Source organism: Manis javanica, chromosome 1 (genome assembly GCF_040802235.1).
Source record: "Manis javanica isolate MJ-LG chromosome 1, MJ_LKY, whole genome shotgun sequence".
Taxonomy (NCBI): Eukaryota; Metazoa; Chordata; class Mammalia; order Pholidota; family Manidae; genus Manis; species Manis javanica.
The window spans coordinates 184,948,963-184,969,034 of NC_133156.1; the positions used below are offsets into that span (position 1 = coordinate 184,948,963).

At 45.6% G+C, this 20,072-nt stretch overlaps 1 protein-coding gene across 2 annotated transcripts in view; it reads right to left on the minus strand.

Annotated features, from left to right (window-relative positions):
- Positions 1-18,367, minus strand: part of ARHGAP25 (Rho GTPase activating protein 25) — a 79,630-nt gene extending 61,263 nt beyond the window's left edge. The window contains exon 1 of one of the 2 annotated variants that reach the window (XM_017654761.3): positions 17,939-18,367. In XM_017654761.3, coding sequence (XP_017510250.3) covers positions 17,939-17,999 — 61 coding nt within the window. In that variant the 5' untranslated portion in view covers positions 18,000-18,367. Of the gene's footprint in view, positions 1-17,650; positions 17,889-17,938 lie in introns of those variants that run through there. The other variant, XM_017654760.3, reaches the window with a different exon arrangement.
- Positions 18,368-20,072: the final 1,705 nt, after the last annotated feature.

Genomic DNA, 20,072 nt, shown 5'->3' on the forward strand with positions numbered 1-20,072 from the left:
GGCAAAGTCGAGATAGTTTTGGTTGTCACAGCTGGGAGGGCTGTACTCCATCCAGTGGATGGAGTGCAGATGGAGAGGCTGCTAAGTACTGGACAGTGGATGGGCCAGCACCCCCACCACAGAATTGCTCCGAGGGCAACAGTGCTGAGTTAAGGAACTTGGATAAACACACACACACACACACACACACACACACACACACACACACACACACAAAAATATAATGTGTGTGTCATTTTCTAAAGATACCATATTATTTCAAAAAATCTAAGGAAATTTTGAGAAAAAAAAGTCACAGCTCAAGATGAGTGAAATCAAGGTGGATTTTGTAAGTTTGAGCTCTTAACCGAGTTCCAGGGCTTTCCTCTTAGTGCCATGTGATTTGCAGGGCTCAGTTCCAAATGCCCATTCTCTGTGAACATCAGACAGAGAAGACAAGATCGCTGCCGCTTGAGCCTGCCGGTCACCCTGCTCCCTGTTCTCCCTGCTCACCCAGCTCTGCCTCCAGAAGCAGGTTACAAGGGCCAAGCCTGTGGTCACTCACGGTGAATGGGTTGGAAGCCCTCTGAGAGGGGACCTGGGAAAACAGCCTCAAAAAGGCCCATGACTCTCATCTGTAAAGCGACAATAAGGCCACCTATCCTCTAGAAGCTTACCCTGAAATAGTGCCTCTGGGCCTCGGGTCGCTTGAAAAAGAAATGGCAGTTCTCCCCTTGAAGTGCAATGCATAAACTTTGTCCCCCTTTTTTCTGTCCTATCTGGAAGAACAGCTTGCAATCTTTACACTGCTACAGAACAGATGGAACCATGACTTATGCCCCACAGTTTTCATAGCTGATTTCATGAACTTTCCCAAGTTTTACTTATCTGTGGCGGTCCCAAGTTTTCCCTCCTTACAAGCCAAGTCAGGCTGTGGAGGGTAATATTGCTCCCTACCCTTTAGGATGTAAGAACGAGGTGGAAGGCAGAAAGTACAGTAGATCCCAGCCCCAACACAGTAAGTGCGGTCCAAAATTCAACCATCTGCCCCACACGGTTACGGTATTTTGAAGCTAATGAAATGGCCGCCACGAACGCGCTCAGCTCGCCGGCTGCAGCTCCCCGGTCCGGCGGCGCCGGTATCCGCCGCAGCCCGGCCTGGGTGTGCTGCCATCTGGTGGTCACGGTCGGCTCCAGTTTACACTCCGCCTGGGACGCAGACGTGCTGCCAAACTTGCCGCTCCGCACCGAGGGGCAATGCGGGGTGTTCCCAGGACGGCCAGGCTCCTGTGGGCCCCCGCCAGGAAGAGGCTGTGGACCAGGAACCCACGTGACATTCCCCAGTCGGGCTTACCGGTTCCTCCACCTCTCTGCACACAACACCCAGAAGACACCTTTGGCAGGAGGGGTGGGGCAGGGGATGGGAGTCATATGCCCATCACGTCATATCTAAATATCACAAGGTTCCTGGTGGAGAGGTTTTTCTACGTTTAGAGACACAAAGCAGTGGGTTTAACCCTTGTAAGATTACAGAGTCCTTTGAGAACCTGCATGTACGTGTGTATTTTTCACACAATTTTGGGAGAGTTGTGAGCTTATTGAAGCCATTCCAGAACCCAAAGGCAAGGACACTGGCTATAGGCCTGATAACGATACAGGTATATATGTGTAACCATACACCACTCTGAAGCTGTTTGGGCCAGAAAGGAAAAATGTCATGGGTAGGCATGAGAGAAGGAAGAGGAAATCCATGCTGACTGGAGAATAAGAAGCCCCGTACTGTCCTCTAGAAGGTGCCAAATGCCCGGGTGGCTCTTTAGCCATATTTACTCATGCTGTGTATCTCCCATGTTCTCTCTTCCCTCTTAGCACTGGGTCCCTGTTTTACACAGCTTATTTTTTTTCCTGGCCCTTCCCATTCTCCTCTGGTTTCTGCCCAGAGTCACTGAAGCAATGAGACGTGAGTTGGAGTAAGAAGACTGGTTGGGACTAGGCAGCCCACCCAACTCACCAGGAGAGTGTGAGCAAGTCTTGCACCCCCTCTGGACTCTGAATGATGACAAGCATTCCTTAATACCTTTGGGGTGGATGAGATACTGTGTACAGGTGCAAGTCACAGAAAGAGAAGTGGTCTACAATTTTTGGAGTCGGCAGTATTATTCCAAATATAAGCCCTTCTAGGATACTCCACAGGCAATTCATGGTTTGAGCAGGTGAACTAAGTGTCAACTGACCCTGTGTCCTGTCAGCAGACCCAGCGACAGACCCCAAACTTTGCTGCATATCTAGTCACATGGGAGCTTACAAAAACCCAAATACCCAGATCATACCACTGCCACTTAAATTGGTATCTCTGGAGAAGAATCTTGGCAGAATTAAAAAAAAAACTCCCTAGCCAATTCCAGTGAGTGGCCAAGTTTGACAACCAGTGATTCAGAGGAGGAATATGGAAGGTTCTGCTCAAGAGCCTGATGCCAACGCTGCATGATTCCCTCCTGAGCCTGGGGTGACTGCTCCAATCAATGAAACTGTCAACACATGCAGGCACTGGGGAGCTGGCAGAGAATAAGTTAAAGACTGTGAGAACTGGAGGCTGGGCAATGGTTAGGAGGCTTGCAGGGGAATCTGGGCCTGAAACGGAGAGAAGAGAGAAGATTTGTGATACAGGGAGCAGACAGAATGAATGGGACTGATGGTGCACTATCTGGGGAAAAAGAGGTCCTGAGGTCAAATATGGGCTCAGAGATGACCCACTCCCTGGAATATAAGGTGGAAGAATGTCAGAGTCAACTATATAATGTGAAGGGCGCAGAGCAAAATGAAAATGTGCAGCCCCTTGTTTAAAAATGATTGACTTTCAAGGTTGCAACAGCAGAACATTAAATGAAACTGACCGTTCCCATTCCTTCACTTTCCAAGGGGATCTTGGCCATTTGATAGAGGAGAGAGGAGTGGACAACAGAGGGCGTGCATGGTGAGAAACAACTAGAATGGAAGGCCACTGGCCTGACGGCTGTCTCTGAAGGACCCCAGAAGTGCTAGCTGGGGTCACTGTGGGTGATTTTCCTGTGGGTTGGTGAGCTTCCTGGAGAATGTCTGAGTGACGGGAGTGTGTCCTTGAGGGACTAACTGGCTGCTGGGCACCAGAGACTCAGGAGACATATTTGGTGGAATAATGTATGGAATGGGCCGTTGAGGTCGAGAAGGTGACAGAGTGGTGTGCAGACTTTGCAATGGTGACATAAGTCAGTTTATCCATCAGAGCTCAGTGCAGGAAGTAGGAACTGCCTTATAAGGATTTAGGTGCTTACAAATGTTTGGAGTGGTTGAAGGAGCAGGCGCTAAGCCCCTAGCCAAACAGACCTGATTCCCTCAGGGAGTCACCGCCTCTGGGGAAGTTCACAAGTAGGGTCCCTCCACTGCACCCCCTGCCCGAGACACTGGAGAGGGGACCCTGCGGCTCTGCAGCTGGCAGCCTCATGAGCCCCAGTCTTGCTTGTCAGCAGCAACAGCCAGCAAGGAGCCACAGGAAGATCTCCACATTTTACTGCCACCTTCAGATCCCATCCAAGCATATCTCATTGGCAAAATGTGACCTATTTCTAGAACCCCAGCAGCAAGGGTGTCCCAGAAATCTTGGTTTTGGCTTTCTAATCTCTCCAAAGGGAGAATGAAGTTTCAGTGAAATAGTCCAGAGTAGCGATCACAGGCTGCTCAGTCACCAGGAATTGACTAAGAGCAGAATTATCTTTTGAATATGTGGTTGACAAGCTCAGTTTGGCTGCTGGGTGGTGGCTGGTCAAAATCAACTTACGCAGCTTTGAAGAGAATCCTCCCAAACTGCAAAAAAATATATAGCGGCTCCTCTCTTCTGCCCATTTCACATTCCCCACTTTGCCTCCCCGTCCACCCTGCCTTCCCCGGGTGCCTCTCTCCTATCTCCATCTTCCTCTCCTCCTCTTGCTTGCTTGTCCTCAGCCCTCATCTAACCCACTAACTGACCATTAGCAACACCCACGTATAACGTTAATATTTGTTTTCCTGAGTAAAGCTGCTCTGCTCCTGAGCTAGGAGCTCCCTAGATGATAGAGAGGAGAACCGATGTCCAGTTAAAGAGGAGGTGGAGGGGAGTAGGGCTGGTGGACATGGGTCTCCCAGTCCCCTGAGTCAAGAGGACTTCGATTACAGGAACAAGAAGAATCCCTTTGACCTGTTCAGCAGTCTGAGCCCTGTGACTTAGGTCCTGATCTCTCGAGAACAGTGAAACAGTCAGTCACCCACATGCTCTTCCAAATTAGCTTCAGAAACCAAAAGCCCCACTTCCTTCTCTATAAGGAAGTCTGGATTCTCTCTCTGGACCAAACCACTGCTCACCACTAATAAGGGTAGCAAGAAACATGCGTTGGTCGTTTTTTGACTTCCTTCCTCTCACTGGGGTGGGGGAGAGTTAGCTCCTGCTATTCCACAGGAATCTCCTTGGTCACTTACCGAATGCCAGGTGCTGTTCTTGGCAGTGAGGATCTAAAAGTGAAGGAAATAGACACAGTCCTGTCTTCAAGGAGCTTCCAGTCTAATGGGGGTTGGAGACCACACACACGCAAACAAATGGGTATCATTCCAGGCACAAAAAGGATGAATAAAATAAGATAATGGGATAAAGAAAGCCTGGAGTAGAGGGGGCTGTATTAGCTACTATGGAAGAGATAATATTATCTGAACCAAAACTGAATGGAAAGGAGGAAAGGCCACGGTAAGATCTGGGAAGGGCCTTTCAGAGAGAGAGGGCCTTGAGGTAGCCTTGGGCTGCCAGAAGTGAGCAGCCAGAAGATGGGTGTGGCTGGGGCAGTGCGAGAGGAGCAGAAGTGGTTGGGAGAGCAGGACAGGGGTCAGATTCCATAGGCAGGGATCATTGTCTGAATTTCATTCTATGTGTAATGCAGGCTCTGAAAAAGATAAAACATAACTTGATTTCTTCTTGAAAAAGACATTGAGTCTGGCATTGGCACAGAGAATATGTGGTATAGGGCAAGCATGGAGGCAGGAAGACCTGTTAGCGAATGATTGCAGTACACAGCAAGAAGTGATGTTTACAGTATCAGAGATAATGGAAATCATCATACCGGAGACATTAATCGGTAATGAATCCAAAAGTTACTCTGGTGGATTAGATGCAGGGTGGGAGAGGAAAAAGGTGAATGGAAGATGACTGGGTTTTCACCCTGAGCAACATAAGTGATGGAGCCTTTTGTTAAGGTCAGGTAAGCAAGGTGGGAAGGGGTGGGAAGAGAGAGAATTCCAAAGTTTATGTTGGACGTGCTGGGAGAGAGAAGCCATGAGACGACCAGGTGGAGACAGCATCTTAGAACCGGTGAGAGCTTGTGGCTAATGAACAAAGGTGCAGATGGAATTTAAAGCCATGGGAAGGGATGAGACGCCAGTGAGTGGGGATAGATGAAGAGAAGAGGACAAGGGAAGTGGGTCAGGAACCAGAGCTTGGTTTAATGCTCTGCTGTCATCATCTTGACATTCTTAATCATTTGGAACAAGGGGCTCCATATTTTCACTTTGCTTCAGGCCCCACAAATGATGCAGCTGGTTCTTCTTGGGACACTGTAAAGTTTAGAGGTCTGGTGGGGAAGGAGACTCCAGCAAAGAGTCAGAAACAGTGGCTAATGAGGCAAAGAGAAGCCAGGGAGAGTTGCATCAGGGAAACCTTGCAATTATCTCAAGGACAGAATGGTTGACCGTCAAATGCCACAAAGCAGTGCAGTGAGAAGAGAAGACGATTCACCCTTGGCTTGCCAGGGTAGAGATCATTAGTGCCTTTGGTGAGAACCTTCTTGGTGGAGCGGCATGCACCAGTGCTTAACCAGGCTGACGGCAGGTGACTGGTGAGAAGCGGCCAGGCCCACCGCTGATATTTAATACCATGTGGCAAGAATACGAGTGAAGGCCCCCATCCTGCAGTCACACCCCTTCCCTTCCCACCACAGCTCTCTTTCAAACAATGGGGGACGTCACACACAGGCAGGGGGACATGTCAGCCCAGACATTCAGTCTCTGTTTGGGGCCTCTCTGCCATCTATTCTCAGAACCACCACCTCGGGGACCCAGGAAAACAGGCCCTGGAGACAGCTCTGGCCCTCTGTGTAGGTAATTTCACAGTCCTGTGTGGTCTAGAAGGCAAACAGGGCACAGGCTGCAGGTGGGCCAGATCCCTCACCCTACGAGGAGGAAGATAGCTGGAGCCAAGACAGGAGCAGGAGCCTTCAAGATCTAGGCATCCAAACCGAGGCCCCTTTCCCAGGCCTGAGGGCAGTACTGGAGGTGAACATTTAGCATTTGGCGGTAGGAAAATTAGATGTTTCTCATTCAACTGCACATATTTTTCTTTGTGAAATATAGAAGTGAGGTTGTTGGTGGGAGGAGGTTTAACGGCCTTGAGGAGAGAAAAAAAAGGTTTTGGGAAAAGAAAAGTGAATTTACAAGGTGGGCATAGGAAGTTAATCCAGGCAGCCAACTGGCCTGATTTTCTCCAGGCACATGCAGCTGCCCAGGTACAGGCACCGAGAAGGTGGATTATTGGACTTAAACAGGACTACGGATTTATCCAGGGGTGATGACACTGGCAGAGAGAGGCAGAGGATTTAAGAGTGTCTGTTCAGCAGTTCTATAACACCAGAATCAGCGATCTATGATGAGGCAGTGGTAATGGATGACTGAGAGTGAAACAGCGGCACGACCAATGGAATGGCAGCCCCTGAGGTCAGAGACTTGCTGGAGGGGGTGAGCTGGGCACGTAGGATGTGGTGGTGGTCACAGCACAGGAAGCCTGATACGTGAGATTTTCAGAGATGGTACAATTATAGGGATGACATGGTTTGCTTATGGGTATGAGCAGCTGAGCCGGTTGGAGGAAGTATTATTGGAGGTGATGCCATCAAACGATAGATACTACCAATAATAAGCACAGTTTATTTCCAGGCACTATACTAAGTACACACATTATGTGATTCTAACAACTCTAGAAGTATGCAGAGCTACTGCTCCTGTTTTTCAAATGAGAAAACTGAGGCACAGAGAAATTAAAGCTACCTCCCCAAAGTCAAAGTAGTGATAAAAGGCTGAGCTGGAAATCAAACCCAGGCTTATCTCACTTCAAGGGCTGTGTTCTTAAAGACACACACACACTCAGGTCTGGCTTCTTAGTTGAGTTGGTTTGTATTTCTTTTTTTCTTTCAAGAACATTTGTTATCTGGAACATCACCTTTTATTTATAAAGAGATAAAAGTGACTAAATCGCTTTCATTATCATGCTGTGCATTTCAGGCCACAGAAGGAGAAGATATGGGGCTATCTTAGTGCTGACCAGAGACTGGTTAAATTCAGGGCCTTCTGGACAGCAACCATGCAAACAGACCGTTTTTCAGCAGAAATACAACTCTGTGGTCTGTGGGGGCCCTCTACTGGCTATTTTTCAGAAAAGCAACCTGGAGGTGGAAACTGTGCTTTTTTTGGAAGGAGAGTATAGACTTGAATTAACAAGTAAAAACTTGCCTCTTGTAGATATTTAGGGTCTGTGGCTCAAGTGGAGCAGAGATACTTTATTACAGAACAAACCCTGTGTCAGCTTTTTAAATGTCACCACTGCAGTTACTTCACTTACGAACTTTTGATTCTTTTAGGGGAAGAACCCTGTTTCCCTTTGTCTCTACAATGAGACTATGAGTACTTGAGATCAAAATCTTAATCTTTTTTATCTTCTTACATCCTGAGCCTAGTGCAAGGCCCTGCACATAGCAGATGTCTGATAAATATGTGTTACTAGAATAGAAGGAAAATGAGCAAAGTAGTGCAATTTCACAGAAGGAGGGATTAATCCCCCTTGAACAATTCAGGAAGGCTTCCAGGAGGAGATGGATAGTGGCCACGGTGATGGGGATGGAGGGATAGAGTGACAAAAAATCCAGAAAATAGAATGGCAAATCTAGGGACCAGATATAGATTCCACAAGGGCAGAGATTTTCATGTGATTCTGGAAAGACACACCCTACCGTACGACTGACAGGTGTGGCTCTCAATCCTTCCAGAGGAAGTATCAGCAAGAAGAGAATACTTTATAAAAACAGATGGAAGAAGCTAGCATGACCGATTTGGATAGACTGGAGAAAGAATGTGGAAGAATTTCTGACAGTGGGTACTAAAAAAAAAAGAACAATAATTCAAGGTTTTAAGAAGTTTTCCTATAATTTCATTTTTGCCCTAGACTGTGTGACCTCACCCCAAGTTCAAGTCAATAGATATCCAGAGTACCTACCACAATGATGGTATTATATTCTCAAAATACTTTGTTTTTAGACATACAGTGCTGGGACCAGGTGACTGCTGGTTTTCCCACTGAGAGTCTCGTAACTCAGGAATCCCCTGAGCCATAGGCAAATAGAAATGGCTGGTTGCCCTAGCTGAGCAGGAGAACTCAGAATGTCTTCGAGGGGAATCAGTGGCAAATGAAGAGATGGCAGGCGGTCTCAGGACAGAGCACAAAGGACCTTGGCTGAGAATGGACTGGCACTGACAGCTAGACTCGGTACCTGCTGTCTTCAGAACTCTGACTCCTGTGCGTGGTGAGGTGCCTCACCCACCAGGAAAATGGGTTGCTGGGTTCTCACTGAAGGAACACACAGAATAAAATGCAGAAGGATAGTTAGAGGACAAGAATATGCTCACAAAAACCCTTAGGTAGAATTGAGACCAAGGAAGATTGGAGTCTCTTTTCGAAGGTCCTGTGGCTTCCTCACAATTATATCTAAAAGTAATGATCTGAAAATTAACAGCAGGCCACATGCAGGTTCTTACAGTAACTGAAAACACTAGCCTGCTGCTGTAACCCACATGTAAGTGATCACAAACATAAAACACTGACCCCAGTGAGGCCAAACAGCTTCACTTGCACCTCAGTGGCCAGAGGTGCATGTCAGCAGCTCCAAGGAGGTGGCTCCTCAGTGGTGAGGGATGGCCTTCGAGGCGGGCACAACCCAGAGGCACTCTGTGCCTAAGCCTGGTGAGGGAGGCTTGAGGAACTCCCCCCACCCCCACAGCAGGGACACAGTGATCTTCCTACGGCAGACACCTACCTGAACCTTACCAGGAGCACCTCGTTCTCCTCACCAGAGTCACAGTGTAAGCTCTGCACTGGTTCAGGGAGGAGACAAATGAACAAAGAAAGAGAAGCAAGAAGGACGAGGACAAGGGAAGAAAACTGAGCCAGCTAAGTAAATACCATTGATAAAATTCGTAAGCATCAAGGAGGGACTGCACATTCAAAGCCTGGACTAAAAGGAGCAGGAACAGCACAAGTCCCATCAGCTGCAAACGAGCATGGCCAGGTAGGAAAGGGGACCAGCAGACATTGTAAAGACCGCTCGTCTACAGAGAAGAAAGAACTAAACTGGACTGAGACAAACTCCTAACACCTGGCTGGGGTGTCACCAACAACTAGGTTAGAAGGTGCTGGAGTGGTGCCAACACTCTAGGGATGCATATGGCAGAGATGGCGGGGACAGTTGACGTTTAGGAAGCTCATGCCAATGTTGCTATTACGCTAAGGGGCTTGCAAGGCTTGCCTTCTTTAACCCTCACCACAACCATGTGGATTAGCACCCTGATTGTGCCCATTCTACAGGTGAAGATCAAAGTCATACGGCTAGCAATCAGTGATGGTGGAATTCAAATGTACGCAGCCTGACTCCAAAGCTAGCCTTCTAACAACCATATCACAGAGAGCTGCCTCATTTTACTGTAGCTGGCTCTGACATTGTCAGAAAATTCTATTTGTAAACTTTATGAAATAATTTTAAAATAGGAAGTAATACTGTACATCAGCCTCAAAATCTTTACATTGCAGCACTTCCTCTTTCACTTTGAAACTCTCAAGCCAACAAGGAAGCATACAAATTGTTCAGAAGCTGCAGGCCAGGGTCCAGCAGTGCAGTGTCTCGCCAGCCCCCTCTGGAATTCAGACCAGTGGGGGTAGATCTGGGCAGTGGGTGAGTAGAACAGGGAGCAGGCCGGGAGGTGAAGCAGCTGCCCCGGAGTCAGTCACAGACCTGCTGACAGACACCTCACAGCTTACAGAGAATATATTGTGGCAGTGAGGTTGAAAAACACTTTTTTAAGAGAGCTGGGCATTATCAGCAGCATAAGGAGCCAAATCTTGACAATTTCCTGTTGAAAAGAACCTGTCATGTACATGTGAGCAGATAGGTATTTTATTTATAAAGGAATGAATGAATGAATGTAATGCAATGAAATGACTGAGCTCAATGTACTCAAAGAGTCCATCATTTTATGCAACTCCAGATAAAGACTGTGAGTGGTCGTGGAATTGTGTTTTCACTTATCTAAAAGAACTGATTCTCATCATTGGCATTATCTGAACACCATTCTTAGAGAAACTGTAATGCTTCGTTGCTACTAATTGGTGTGAAATCTACCCAGAGAATACCTGCAGAGCTGTGTACTGACATATTGTACATACTTACACTCTATTCCTAGAATAACAGACTTTATGGGGTTTTCATAGTCAGATAGAAAACTCACTTGCAATGAACACATAAATTTATACCAAGGACAAAAGAAAATGTAAGTGTGCTAATCAAGTGAGTGAAAATATTATTGAGCTTCAATTTAGCTCCAAGCTTCCTGACAGCCAAGACAAAAAGAAAAAGACAGTAAGTTGCACAATGGTCTTACCAGAAAATAGGAAGTAAGTAGACAAAGCATTTCTGAGCACTGAACTTTCAATGGATTTTCTTACAGAGTCACCTAGGCATTACTGCCATTGTCTAGTCCTTGTTCTCATGTTTACAACACAATCAGGAGCAAATTTCATGAAATCATTATTTGCAATAATGATAAAAACTGAGGGTGTAACATTCAAGCAGAACTCAGTGAGCCCACTCTGCAAGGGCGCCAGCATAATGGAGTCCAAAGACAGCCTCTAGTTTGATTTGAAGTTGGAAATGAGATTATCTGAAAGGAAAGGAAACATGTTCGCTGAACACCTGACATGCATTATGTGCATGAAGTACTTCCTTCCTGTCAACATATATATTATCAATCCTACAGGCAACTTGCTTTGGGATTCACTACAAATTAACAGAAAGCCCAGAACCATGCCTTCTCTTTGGTACCACACCCGCTGCTGCCCTCCTACACTCCTATCAGGACTCAGTGGACAATTTGTCCCTTAGCCAGTTTTTACAGGCAATTTGAGTTTATTCTTTTCATGGAGGACCTGGAACACTGGTATTGTATATTACTGATTAAGGACAAATTTCTTTGTTCAAAAACCAAGTGATTGGTTGGTAGGGTTGATTCATATCATGCAAGCTCACCTTAAAGGAAGCCCACAGTCTCTGGAGTGATCAGCCTCTCTGTTTAAGTGCTGTGAGAAATTATTATTATTGTGATTTCAGCCTTAGGTGCTCCCAGAGGACAAGATGTCTACCTATGACTAAAGCATGGGTAGGAATCGGTGGTAGAAAGGGAGCTCTGAGTTAAGGAGGGCTCCAGGCAGATGAGAGAGAGCAGGAAACTGAAAAGGTCAGACGTGGCTGAGATCTGGAGTGTGGGTGTGTGTGTGTTTGGGGAAGCAGAGGTGACAGGAAACATTAGGCAGGTGAGGAGGGCCAGCTGATGTGGACTTGCAGCTTAATCCCTTTCCCTTCATAAAGAGGAGCTACACAAAATTGCAGATTTCTTCTCCAAAGAAACAGAAACTATGCACAAGAAAACCAGTACCAGAAAGATGTCAAGTCTGAGACTCAACTGAAGAACATGTTTGCCTGTGCCTTAAAGAAAACGGTTGGCAGTGATGGGGAGAGGGGGTGAGGCCAGAATTCTTACTTGTAGGCCCCCTTCTCTGGCTGCACGGCTGTTCTTATCATAGGACTTGTCTTTTTTTTTTTTAATGTCTTGCCCCACTAGCCTGTAAGCCCCGCAGGAGCAAGCCTGTTTTATATTTGGCTCCAGACCTATGGGACCTATTGTAAAGTGATTTTTGGTTTTTTAGAAAGCGTTCAAAGAGGAGAAATGGTAATGACTAAAGCATAAAACAAGAAATGTAAATTATTTTCTCTCTCTGTCACTTCCCTAACTCAGTTCCCACCGGGAGCTCCACAGAATTTCCATAGCATCCCCTGGATGAAACGCCTCCGGTGGGCCTGTGGCTCACCATGCTTGGCCCCGGGGGGACTCTGACTCTCCACAACTGCTGTCTGGTCTCTGCAGCCCACTGGGGCTGCATTGCAGCTATTCACACACTCCCTTCTCTTGCATCCAGTTAGCCAACCGTGGTGCTGCCTCATAAGGGCTTATGTTTCTTTTCTATCAAGTGGTCTGGTGTGTGAAGGGACCATCATTACCAACTTATTCTTCCCAATCAGTCCAGGATCTTTCCGGCACCCCCATGATGGGCATTCCTGACTCAAAGAACCAGGCTCCAGGTCTGAAGGGGTGGGGCAGTCTCCATAGGGCGCTCCTGTCCCACTGCCGCTGCTTTGTAAACTGTGAGCCAGAGAGGCAGCAACTCCTTGGCTAGAAGGTACTCATGGCTGTGCATACATGCCAGGAGCCTGGGGCACCTTCCTCTGCAGGCATCTTCAGAGATACGTACACTGAGCTCCAAGTGCACTGTGGCTCCCAGTTGGACACAACGTACACAATCTAAGTGAGGCCTGCCTAGTGACTGCAGGGAGGACTGCCCCTGAGTGAGCGGAAAACCCTCAAGTCACCACTCATTTGTCTTCACTCTGCTGCTGTTTTAGGGTGTGGAAAGAATTTAACTTATGTCTAAAGGTAAGTCAGGAACACATATGGACATTTTTCACTTGAACAAAGACTAAAGACAGGTCTGGAGCCTGAGAGGAGCTCCCATCTTGCGTCAGTGCTGTCTGAGGAGGGCCCTGTCTCATCCGGACTCTGCCTGCGCGTGTGGAGCCCTTTATCCACCCGGGGCCGGAGCCCCCAGGGAGTGAGGGCAAAGGCTTCAGCCACAACAGATAGGCTACATTTGCTCCAGAACTCAGGGTGGTCTGGATTAGCACAAGTTGGACAATGAAGTGTAAAGAATGTGTTCATGAAAGCTGAATGCCAAACAAACACAGAGCAGCTCAGCCGGCCTGCACAGTCTTGGGGTTTCCAACTTGGGGACCAGCACTTCTGTGTTCAGAAAAAATGAGGAAAATGCTCATGCAGGCTGCCCTGGTGACTATGAGGCCACCTAGGTCTTCCAAGAAAAACACGTATTCTGGCTCTAGAGGTCCAGAAGTCCGCAGATGACCAACCTCTGCAGTCAGACGAGGGCTTTGCAGCTGGCTGCTGATTGACAGCAAGCAGGTATTGCCTTTATAACCTTACCCCCACATGCCTGACCAAGCACTTTGAAATTTGTTTTAGTTTCAGTATTTTTTAATAGTATATTTAATATGCATTCACTATAGAAAGCCTGGAAAATACTTATAAAAGAATAATACATATGTATGTGGGTTTATCTCACACATAAATCCTTCACCTATAGTTACTACTATTAACAAATTGTGTGTACATCCTTCCAGATTTTTGAGAGTTTATTTATATGCTCGTTTCTTTCTTCATTTACATACAATAATAAAGTAAACTCTCATGAACCTACCACTTAGATTAGGTTTCCCCAAGGCATTTCTCTTCCTTTCCCCTTTGGAAATAACCACCACCCTGAATTTTATATTAGTCAACTCCTTGCTTTTCTTTATAGTTTTGCCATATACATATAGTTTTTAACTTTAATATAAATGAATACAGTTCTACTCTCTCTGACTTTCCTTTTCTGCAGAATATTAAGTTTTTGCTAATCAGTCCCACTTAACCATACATTTTGCTCTTGTGCAGCATTCCATTTTACAAAGATACTATGGTTTATTTTCCCATCTATTATTGATGGGCAACTGGGTTGTTTCCTGTCTCTGGTTATTACAAGCAATACTATGAAACTTCTGTACATATGTCCCCATTCTCAGGCACCATCACTTCTCCAGTGGACAGTCTCGTGAGTGAAATGGCTGTTTCATAGAGTTTGTGCACTATCGGTTTCAGTAAGCACTCCCAAATTGTTTTCCAAAATGGTTGTATCCTCAGCGTTTGTGAGTTCCTATTGCTCCATATCCTTGACAACACTTGATATTGTCAGACTTTTTCATTTTAGGCAATTTGGTCAGTGAAAACAAGTAAACCTTTGTGTTTTTACTTTACATTTCCTGGTTATCATGATTAAGCACATTTGCACAGGTTTATTGGCAGTATTATTCCTGATCTATAAAATGCCTACTCATGTTCATTTTTTAGTAACTTTTTATTTATTCATAGGACTTTTGTGTATTCAGTTCTATCTCTGTGTATTTATGTATCAATCTATGCATCTATCTAAAACTAGGCTTTCAAATCTGATTTAACAAGAATAAAGCCTATATTGTCTAAAGTTTTATGGTGTTATAAATTGGTCTAGTTACAAAGGTCTTGAGTAACAATTGTTCGCATTCCTTTTACTCTGATTTTCTAAAGTACAAAACTAGACCCCATACCAGACAAATAATGATTTATCAAATGGAAAAATAGTGGGGAAAAAATGCTCCAGTATTGTCATTATTCACTGTATTATTTGGGAATCTAGAATAATAAATTTTTGTTTCTTAATAATTTTTCTTCAACATTAAATTTCAAAGGGAATAAAAAGGGAAAAGAAAGCAACCACCCCTCCATAGCTGCTTTCATTATGTATCTCAGAGTCACATGCTCTCTAGGGCCTGTTCTCCCCTATTTTGGCTTGGGAGAACTGAGAAACAGTAAGATGTGCTTACTAGTGGATACAGTGCAGGTGGTCCTGAAATTCACTGAGCAGTTTCCTAACTAAGAACTCCCAAACCACAGGGCAAAAGGGGGCTTCCCTGGGTGGGCAATGCCTTCTCAGTGCAGCACCATGCGGAAGGCACTGGATGTGCCAGGCTCCCTGACAGTGTGCAGGAAAGGGTGCCGTAGTCTAGCACACTCAACTCCAGGGCTTGTGATTCAGGTAGACAAATATGTGAGAGGGTAAAAGATTTGAGTAGCAGTGAATGAACACAGTGGGAGGCTGTCAAGATTTTAACTGATGGACCTAAATTTAAGATGTTAAAGGACCTTGACTTTACCTTAAGTCAAGTCTGTTTGCTCTGCATTGCCCTTTCCTCCAATCCTGGTCCCTACCATGGTCACTAGATCAGATGCAGGGTGGCCCGGCCACATTCTTAGGGGAACATGGAAGCACAGCTAGCCAAAAAAAAAAAAGCTGAGGCCCCTTCCTGGACCACATAATAGGTCAGCATCTTGCTATTTCCCTAAACATGTGCTGAACCTGGTATCCGCTCATGCTCCTACCCATTCCCCTGAAATTTTGTCGAACTAAAGCCTTCTGAAAAGTGACATAGAAAGTGAATCATAGGGTAATACTTGGGTTCTAGCCCCAATTGACCTTATAAACACACGAATTTGGTGATCATTCACTCCAGTGCTTCTTTACTATGGAAGATGTCTCTCCCCAAATATCAAGCAAATCTGGAGGTATTTTTGATTGTCACAGCTGGTATGGGGGGTGTTACCATCATCCAGTGGGTAGAGGACAAGGATGCTACTAGCATCCTATAATACACAGGACAGCCCCCATCACTAAGAATTACCCCCTCCAAAATATCCATAGTGTCCAGTCCAGGTTGAGACACCCTGATCTACTCCTCAACAGCTCAGGCTGGTAAAGCCCAGGTCACTGGCTTCCCTGACATGACTCCCAGTTCCATGCATCTTCCTAACAGAGGTGAGCTTCCTTGACATATTGTTAAGCCATTTCCTATGGGTGTATCTGAACACAAGATGCTGGAGAGAGGTCCAGAGGTCCTATGGCTGAGTCAGTGACTCTCTCCCCTCAGACGACTCAGCCTATGACCTGAATTATCATCAGTGAGAATGTTCTGGCTGCAGTCCAGTCTCTCAGGGTGACAAACTTGTCAATGGCATGGATATTGATGCAGGCTCTTCTATATTTCATTATGCAATTATTTTTTTTCATTGAACAATACTAAATAATATAATTTGCTTGTAGTCAATCAGTCATTTGGTCAACAAGTATTTATTATATGCCCCCTAGGATCAGGCACCATGCTCTGATCTGGAAGAATGGTAACTCTCTAATCTAGTGACTTAGACCACAGACCCTACAACAGGGCTTCTTCACTAGGTGGAGGGGTGGGTACTTGTTAAAGTGCAGATGCTCAGGTCTCTTTCCAGAAATTCAGATCCCATGAGTCCAGAGAGGGCCCAGGAATCTTCATTTATAGCAAGCACTAGCAGTGACTCTGACACAGGTTATCCATGCGACCATGATTTAAGAAACATTGGTAGAAATCATGAAATCTACCCAACCTAATCCCAGGTCTGAGAATATGCAGACTTGAGCTCTACTGTGGTAATTTTTTATATCCCAAAAAAAAAGCATTTAACCTTTTCATCAATTAATTATCTCACATTTCTTCTTTTTAAACAAGAGAGTGAGACTGCTCAAACACAGATGGTGAGAGGGTAGGACAACCCTATGTAAACGGAAGCAGGACACTTTCAAAGGAACTAAGCCATGGAAGTTCTACTTCTAAAATCAGATTTTTATGACATAGAATTACTTGGCTAAATACATTGGTAATAGCCAGTTAGGAAAACCAGTAGCTAAGAGCAAACTCTCTTGCAGCTGTAAAAGGTATGTACACTACCTATTTTCTGAACCAACCTCAGCATGCAAAGATTCTTAGCTTGCTAGTCCTCCTTGCTTACCAAGATAAACGACTTCTTACTGTTCTCATTCTTCTTTCACATCGCTTCTCAGACCTACATCATTAACACTCCGTTATGTGAATTTGTAGTGGACCACATATTTTAGTAGCATATTAACCACACTAATTTTAGAAGCCCAAGTCTAAACCTTGTTCTAAGCAAAACTTCTCCAAGCCACTAGAAACACTTTAATACTTACCTGTGTCTAATATCAAGGAAGTTATCTCACTATACAGGTATACAAATAAAACATATGGAACCACTTCAGCCAAATTGTTCTATCCTAAATTACTGTGATCAACTTCATGGAAGAAAGCCATATAAAGAAACTCATGATAACAATTACAAATGGATTAAAATCAATGTATCACCATCATCATTAATGAGAAGAGGATGGATTAAAGGCCAGAATAGCTCAGAAAGCATGCCAGCATCCCTTAAAATAATTAATCAAAAACGTGTCTCTCTTTTTCAACTCCCTTAGATAATAATTCCCTTCCATTCTGTCCCTTTAACTAAAAGTGTCTTTATTATACCTTCAAATGCCTCTGTGCTCCTGCCTCATCCTCATAGTTTACTTTTTGCCCCAGTTAACCAACCCCACCTCAGATCCCTAAGTCCACAGAGTGCCCAGAGGCCCAAGGGGCTCACAAAACTCACAGATCAAGCACTTCAAAAGACTCTACTCTCTGTGCCCCTGTCAAAAAACATTCAAAATACAGATGAGTATCCAACAAACATGAGGGAAATTATCCTTCCAGGATAAATGAGAAAAACTCACAATTTTGTGTGTGATCTGTAGCATTAGCCCGTCCAAAGTACCCCAGACCCCACACACCAGGAGAGCTCCATTCCACTGTCATCTCCACACACAAGAGAACTGCTTCCCAGTGTTTGAAAACTTGGAGCAATATATCAACTTGAATGCAAAATTTCCCCCAAGCCCAGATTTGCTAAGAGCTCCATTTTTAAGTAGACTCTGCTCCCTGCAGACCAACATGCAAATGGTGGGTGCTCAAGTGTAAGAACCACAAAGGCAGCAAAAAAAAAAAAAAACCACGGACTGTACCTATTTTCCCAGCCTCCCCTCTCAGGCTGAAGTCCCAGTTTCTTGGCAACTTCAGGGACATCCTGCCTCTGGTTCAGGTGAGTAGCTGCTGAAGCGGGCAGTCAGTCCCAGTCCGCTCCGTTCTTGCCTTTTCAATCTTCCGCTCTAGTTGGTGTGCGCGTGTTTTCCCCTCTATGATTTCTTCACAAGCAATCTGGGGTTTGAGGTTGGTCTGCCGGCATGTCTCCTTTCTCTCAGAAGAAAGGGCCATCCATCTGTCACTCGGGGCGCGCACCCCACCCTGCCGAACCCCCGGCCACAGTTCCACCGGGGCTGAGACCTTGTGAAGTGTCGCCCCGCTTTTCTTGCTTTCAGTTTTACCAGAAATATCCCAGTTAACACTTCGCGTGTCATGAGAAGCAAAGCTCCTGCTCAAGAGAATCTCAGGCCTCACTGAGGCGAGGTTGTGATAAACAACGGCTGCCTCTGGGCTTTTTTTTTTTTTTCAAACTGCCAGCTTCCTTGCATTTGAGGAAGTGGGTGGCTGTTGAGGGTAGATGATGCATTATGAGCACTCTTTCTCGAGAAAATGGTTTTTGGAAATGCTTATATAAGTGGAACGAGTACTCTCGTGTTGTAGAGTGATACCTTTGATTAAAAGAAAAAGAAAATTCCGAGACGCCCCCCATATACCTGGAAGCCCTCCTCCCCACTGAGCAGGATGGAGCATCCAAAAATAGGAAGACAAACAGCACTCCTCCCCCCGCCCCAAGTTACCTTCTTTTAAATTCTTTCTGCTCTGAGAACCACATTGTACATTGTCCACCTGCTCAAGATAAAGGTTCCAAATGATCTCAGCATGTTTTGGGGAGGGTCTGATGTGTCTAGCTACTCAGCTTAACTGGGTAGTCCCACCTGCGCATTGTTATCGTGGTTCTTTGGCACGGTGCACAGGGTGTGCACAGTGGTTGCACCACAAACATTAGTTCAACTGGTATTCCATTTAGTTCAGTTTTGTGACAGACTTGAATGAGTTTAACTGGGTCAGGCTAGTGATTAAGTTTTTAGGCTCAGAGCCAGACTGCCTGCGTTCAAATTCTGACTCTTCCACTTTCTTGCTATGGAACTTCGGGCAAGTTTCTTGACTACTCTGTGCTTCAAGTTCTTCATCTGTAAATGAGGCAAAAATAGGGCCTAGTGCATAGGTCTGTCTGGAAACTTTATTAGACAGGAGGTAAACATGCTCACAAGAGTCACTGCCGGTCAGCACGTGAGCAACACAGCATTGGTCCATTCATTCTTCAACTCTCCAGGGTGACTGTCTTCTTTGTTTCCTGCATGCTAACTCTCTGCTGACGACCTGGCACCCTATTTCACTGAGAAAGCTGATGCAACTGGAAGAGAACGCTGGAAAGCTCCCACCACCATTCCTGCCCCCTCCATATTGGAAGTGCACACACTCCACCTTTCTCCCCTTACAAGGGATGAGCCAGGCCACCACTCCTCCATCTTCACTGCATCATCACTCTCTCCTCTCCTGGGTCAGCTCCATCAGCCTTCAAACTTATTATTCTATTACCCTGTTGCTTAAAAAAATCTCTCCTGATGCTACTTTCTCTTCCAGCTACAGCTGCATTGCTCTCCCTTCATTTCTGAGCAAAGCTTTGGTAACAATTGTCAATGTTTATAAATACCTGTCCTGTTATTCTCTCCTAAAGTCCTTCTGCTGATGTTTTTGACCCCATGATTCTGTGGAATATGTTTTTATTAAGGACAGTGGTGACATCCCTGTCGCAAAACCCATCGGCCAGTCCTGCATGTTATCTCCCTGACTTCTTAGGAGTTTGGAGGAACATTTGGTCACTTTCTCCAACTCTGGGCCCCCTCTCCACTTGGTTCCCAGAACCCCTCACTGGCCTGGTTGCCTGCCTCCCTGGCTTCTCCCTCTGTTTCCTTGCTGACTCTTTTTTATCTCCCTGAACCTCTAAATTTTTGAGGAAACCAAGGCTCACTCCATGGACTTCTGTCCCATCCATAGCCTGGGGAAGTTCATCTGTCTCAAGGCTTTAAGTGTCATGTATCTGCTGACCACCCCACTGCAGATTTTCCCCCAGACCACCTCCTGAACCCCAGATCATATACACCTCTGCTTAGA